This window comes from Cucumis melo, chromosome 10, assembly GCF_025177605.1.
Source record: "Cucumis melo cultivar AY chromosome 10, USDA_Cmelo_AY_1.0, whole genome shotgun sequence".
In the NCBI taxonomy this organism is placed as follows: domain Eukaryota; kingdom Viridiplantae; phylum Streptophyta; class Magnoliopsida; order Cucurbitales; family Cucurbitaceae; genus Cucumis; species Cucumis melo.
In genome coordinates, this window is record NC_066866.1 from 8,296,991 (window position 1) to 8,303,340 (window position 6,350).

Below are 6,350 nucleotides of genomic sequence, written 5' to 3' on the forward strand. Positions count from 1 at the left end.
TTAAATAATTTAAATTTTGGAGGTCTTGTTTCATTTTATCCAAAACTTATAAATTTTATTTGTCTTTTAAAATTAGTAATGGCTTCGACTTAGTTTAAGGAGTTGGGTCGTTACACCACTACATGTCTGTTAACTTCTCATTAGAGTCCTATAAAGAAGTACCCCTGAACTGGCACGTTTCCAAACACGTGCAATCTGTGATCCCATAGGAACATATCTGGTATTTAGTGAACCGAAAGGAACACCTAGGACAAAACTGGTCTTTAGTGTACCCGAAGGAACCACTAAGACAAACAGCTTGTGAGTGAACCCGTCGAATCACTCGTAATCATGTCTATGTCATACTGAATTGGTGATCCTGTCGGACTACACAGTCATAAAAAATGTGATGATCCCAAGGGACACGCATGTGGGTACAACTCTAATAGACAAAGTTAACAGAGCACCCTATCCATTATGATAACGTAGTTCAATAGTTCTTTTTTTACTGGACTGAACTTAAAGTTTCCTTCAAGCTGCCTATGTACCCTTTATAATATAGGGATCAAGTCATAACATAGTTCAATTTTTTTATTTACATAATGACGTTAAACATAAAATTTCTTGAGAAACTTGTCATTGATTGGGCCAATTTTTAATCCATCTCGATCAACAATCTTGTACGCGCCATTTGTGTAAACTTCTTTGACAATATAGGGTCCGTCCCATTTAGGTGTAAAATTGTTCCCCGTATGCCTTGTCATGATGATAGGTCTTCTTACTGCAAGTATTAAATCACCAACTTAAAATGATCGGGGCTTTACATGTTTGTCAAAAGCTTTAGACATTCAGGCTTGGTAACATTCCAATGCTTGCTGAGCTTCTAACCGCTTTTCATCAAGTGCTTCTAACTCTTGAAGACGTAACTTGACATTGTCTTCAGTAGTCAACCCTTCTTGCACTGGCATTCTTAATGATGGGATTTCTCTTTCAAGGGGAAGGACAACCTCTGCACCGTAAACAAGCGAATATAGTGTAACCCCCGTAGGAGTGCGATGAGTGGTTCGATAAGCCTACAATGCTTCACTACTTCTTTCTTGCCAATCCCTCTTTCACTTGGAGACAATTTTCTTTAGAATATTGCATAACGTCTTATTGAATGCTTCTGCTAGGCCATTCGCAGCTGCGTTGTACATAGATGACTTGTATTGCTTAAACTTGAAATTTTCACATAATTTATCTATTATGATATTGGAGAATTGTCTTCCATTATTTGTCACAATCTGGTGAGGAATACCGTATCGATGGATGATGTGGGTACGAATAAAGTTTGCCACGTTCTCTTTCTTGGCCTCTCTCAAGGGAATGGCCTCAGCCCATTTTGAGAAATAATCTGTTGCTGCAAGGATATAAGAATGTCCTGTTGATGATTTTGGTGTAATAGGACAAACCAGATCGAGTCCCAAAGCCTCAAACGGCCAAGAAGCAACAGTTGGGTGTAGAGGTTCTGGAGGCTGATGTATGAAGTTTGCATGGTATTGACAAGCTTCACACTTCTTTGCATAGTCCATTGAATCTTGAACCATCTTAGGCCAATAATAGCCCATTCTTCTCAACTAAAATTGAAGCTTTGGTCCCGATTGATGTACTCCACAGACGCCTGCATGTGCTTCCTCTAGAGCTTTTATCGACTCTTCCTTTCCAAGACATCTAAGAAAGAGTCCTTCAAGAGAACGACGATATAAAGTTCCTTTGTAATAAATAAAGTGTGCAGCCCTTCTTCGTACCTTAGTTTTATGACGAGAATCCTTCTGAAGTTTTCCGTGCTCTAAGTACTCTATGATGGGTTGACGCCAATCTTCTTCATTAATCAAATGAGATGTCGTTACGTTCGCTTCCTGACATTCAGGCAAAAGTGGAGGCATAATCCATTATTGACAAAGTGGTATATTTAGAGCTACGTTATCTGACATCATCAAGGCAGTGGCTAAATTTGCCAATGCGTCTCCTCTTTTGTTTCCTGTTCTAGGGACATGCTCCAGCATCACACTGTCAAACCTTTCCATCAATTGTCTAGAATAAGTGAAGTATGGCTTCAAGTCTTCATGTTTCACGGCATACTAAAGCAAGAGTTGATTGATTATCAACTTTGAATTGCCGTAAATTTCTATGAATGATACTCCGATTTCTAATGCCATTTGAAGGCCAATTATCAAGGCCTGATATTCAGCCACATTGTTTGAGCACAATTCAGCAAGCGCAAAGCTATAAGGCAACATATGTTTTTCAGGAGAAATGAGGACGATGCCTGCCCCCGCACCACTCCTTCGTGTTATGCCATCGAAATACATAGTCCAAGGTTCCACCACTACCATGAAGAAAACTTCATGATCTGGCAAATCCTCATATAACTTCCAATCTGAAGGAATTGGGTGGTCCGCAAAAAAATCTATCAACGCTTGTCCTTTTATCGCCTTTTGGGAAATATAGACAATGTCATATTGCTGGAGTATAACCGCCCATTTGGCTAAGCGTCCAGAGATAATCGGCCTAGACAGAACATGCTTTATAGGGTCCGCCTTTGCTACTAGATGAACCGTGAAGGCCTGCATATAATGCCTCAACTTATTGATGGCAAAGAAAAGTGCAAGGCACATTTTCTCAATGGGAGAATAGTTAACTTCGGCCCCAACTAAAGTTCTGCTTAAATAGTAGAGAGCACGTTCCTTTCCTTTCTCCTTCTCTTGCGCCAACAATGCACCTAGAGACCTTTCTTGTGCAGCAATGTACAATATTAATAGCTCGCCAGGTACTGAAGCTCCTAATATTGGGGGATTGAGCAAGTATTTCTTTATGCTATCAAAAGCATTCTGACAAGCCTCATCCCAGACAAAAGTTTCTCCTTTTCTCATCAACTTTTGAAAATGGTGGCACCGCCCAGCCAGGTTGGAGATGAACCTTCGAATGTAAGCCAATCGTCCCTGGAGACTTCTTAGGTCATGCAAACTCTTTGGCCTTGGCATCTTCTGAATGGCATCAATCTTGGACTGGTCTATCTCAATCCCTCGATGCCTTACAATAAAGCCAAGAAACTTTCTTGAAGTTACACCGAACGCGCATTTGAGAGGGTTCATCCTCAACTGATATTTTTGCAAGCGGTCGAACACAACTTTTAGATCCTTTAAATGGTCTTGTCGTCTCTTGGATTTGACCACAAGGTCATCAACGTAGCACTCGACATACTTATGTAGCATATCGTCAAACACTTTTTGCATAGCACATTGATAAGTGGCACCAGCATTTTTTAATCCAAAGGGCATCACCTTGTAACTATATATTCCCTTTGGGGTCTTGAAAGCTGTCATTTCTTCATCTGAAAGGATTGTTCGTATTTGATTATATCCAGACGACGAATCCATAAAGGATAGTGCCTTGTGTCCAGTAGTTGCATCAACCATGATTTCTGTGATGGGCAAAAGAAAATCATCTTTAGGGCACGCATTATTCAGGTCACAAAAGTCTATACAAACACGAAGCTGCCCGTTCTTTTTTCTGATAGGGAAAATATTTGCTATCCATGTGGGATATTTGACTTCGCGAATGAATCCTACTTCAATGAACTTGTTGACTTTAACCTCGATCTGAGGAATAAGCTCTGGTCGAAAACGTCGTTGTGCTTGCTTAATCGGTCGATACCCTGGTTTAATTGCTAGATGATGGACTGCTACCTTTGGATCAAGTCGTGGCATCTCTTTGTACAACCAAGCAAAAATGTCCTTATACTCTGTAAGCAAACTCATGTACTTACCCTCCTCTTCACTAGAGAGAGATGCACTAATGAAAGTTGGGCATGGTTCGTCTACTGTACCAAGGTTTACCTCTTTTAGCTCGTTTACGGTAGATTCGCCACTATCCTCTAGACTCTGTTGGATATCTTCTGCATCTTCTTCAAGAGTTTCAATCTCTAATTCTTCAAGAATGGTGATGTGATGACATGATATTTCACCTTCTCCTTGTTCTGAGTCTTCCTTTTCAGAATTAGTTAATATAACATCATGTCTTTTCACTTTCAAGGAACCTTGACTTGTATTGAGAGTAACAAAAGTTTTTCTTTTCATTCGGGAAGGAACATTGCTACGAATTTCTCCCTCTCCCTTTACCTCACAAGGAAACTCCTTACCATGGCGACTCTCGACGTCTATATGCTTAATTCGGTGGCAAACCGACACGCGAGATATTGATTCCTTCTTCTTTGTGTCTATGTTAGAACCAGTCTGAACATGTGGGCCTCAATCCCCAAGACAATTACTGATTGAAGCACAAGGTGTTTGTGCATTTTTCTTTTTAGTTATGCTTAACTTTTCAAAGGCCAATGGTTTTGTAGTCATCGATGCCTGACATATACCTTTCTCTTCTTTAAAGGTTATAGTTAGCCTTTGAAAGGTCGATCGTCGATCAAGGTTAGATGTTGACTGATGATCTTTTCTTTCTGCCTATGTCATGCTTAGTCTTTCAAATACTGTGACACGTGCAACATGTGGACTAATTCGGTCAAATGCTGACGTTTTTTGACTGTCATCTTGTTTTTCTTCCATGCTATCGACCTCTTTTACAATTATATGATTGTTGTCAACCACTTTTTCCTTCCCCTTTCTAGTTATACGGATTGGCTCTGGTGACTTGTATCCAAGTCCTTTTCTTGACACGGGTATAGCATATCCTTCCCGTAACAGCTTCTTTTAGGTTGAGGAAAGCTTAGGTTGTTCGTGAATTTTCAAACTTTTAAACTCGGTGTGAGTTGTGAAGTCATAACCTGCTTTTGCCATCAATTTGTAAGCCTTGGGGTCGAACCCGTCTTTCGTCTGCCTTTTAGGCAAGCTTGCTTCTGTCGGGTCTATCTTTATTGCTTGCTTAGTTATTTTTGTAAGCGGTATTGAAGCTTTCTTTTAGGACTTCAATGTCACCAACTTTCAAGCCTTATGGGGACTCTACAAATGGTGATTCGCCTTTCTTGCACCTCGATAGGGGGACATAGCGCAAAATCGGTGGGTTTGAAGTCTTTTCATCCATCAAGATCACACTTTTTGTGGTACTTGTGGACGCCTCACTCTTTCCAGAATGAAAGGTCCCTGTACTTTTATGTGGTTCCCTGCTGGCAAGTGATTTTAGCTGTAAATTATCTTCTCTGTTTACAAGAGGAACTTCTACAGACACGGCTTTTGGGCTACTATCATTCTTCAAATAAAACTTTGCATTTACAAAGTGAGATTCGACCTCTGAGAATGGGTTGGAGTCGGCTTCAACCTTCTTTACGCCATCTTGATAAAATTTAAAGCACCGATGCAGTATCGATGTTACTACTCCATTTCCATGAATCCAAGGACGACCGAGTAACAACTTATAAGTGGTCCTCGAATCTATGATATGAAACAAGCACTAGCCTTCAGGTCACCAATTATGAGTTCTAAGCGTATCATACCTATTACTCTTTGGCTGCCCTGGTTGAAACCTTGAATTACCAGTTTACTATTTGAGAGTTCCTCCATTAAGATGCCTAATTGCCTCATAGTTGATTTTGGCATTATGTTGATAGCTGATCCATTATCGACGAGAATTCGATCGACTCTCTATTCTCGAACATATCCAGAAACATACAAGGGTCTATTATGAAGTTTAGATCCCAATAGTAAATCCTCATCTGAGAAGTCTATAGACATGCAGTAAGGAGTACTCCCGTATGTCGCATTTGGAGCACTCGAGCTTGATGCTATTGAATTCAACAATGCATTAATGAGGATGGTTTTGGTTTCTTGAGGAAGTGATAACAAATCATCCACATTGAACCTCAATAAGTCTTTTGACACTCCCTCCTCTAATGATCTTAGTGGGATGCTTTCTTCCTCTGTTACATTAATAGCATGACATGCAACAACTCCTGGGTTTTCATCCTGATGATCACAAAGGAATCTTGTTGGAAAGAAGTCTGCCAAGGTTACTAAGCGCTGAGTTCGAGGGAAATCCTTATCTTCCTCGTGCACGAGCTTAAGCTTTGGAGTCTTCTTCTTTTTTTTATTCTTTTGAGCCTTATTCCCTCTTCTATAATTTCTGTAGAAGTGAGACTCTTTTTGGATCTGAGTTGACTTTCTTTTCTTTCGGTGGGTCACAACAGTCCACTCTTCATCGTCTTCTTTGATCAATCTTTCTTTTTCTTGAGAATCCTCGGGTGCAACTTCCTGATGGAATTGGACCACTACAGGCTCGAAGGTTTCGAACTGGACCAAGCTTTTGCTTTGCTAAAAAATCAATCTTGGCGAAAGAGCCTCTGACATTATCATTGTTGTAGCATGGTTTGTTTGAGCTACCTCCTCCAG

At 40.3% G+C, this 6,350-nt stretch overlaps 1 protein-coding gene across 1 annotated transcript; it reads right to left on the reverse strand.

Annotated features, from left to right (window-relative positions):
• Window positions 1-827: 827 nt before the first annotated feature.
• Window positions 828-5,546, reverse strand: LOC127151369 (uncharacterized). The gene is made up of 7 exons (XM_051090940.1): window positions 5,459-5,546; window positions 5,173-5,396; window positions 2,160-4,253; window positions 1,941-2,099; window positions 1,767-1,877; window positions 1,277-1,493; window positions 828-988 (listed from the first exon to the last, which is right to left on the reverse strand). Exons 1-7 carry the CDS (start codon window positions 5,544-5,546, stop codon window positions 828-830), a joined length of 3,054 nt encoding a protein of 1,017 aa, XP_050946897.1.
• Window positions 5,547-6,350: the final 804 nt, after the last annotated feature.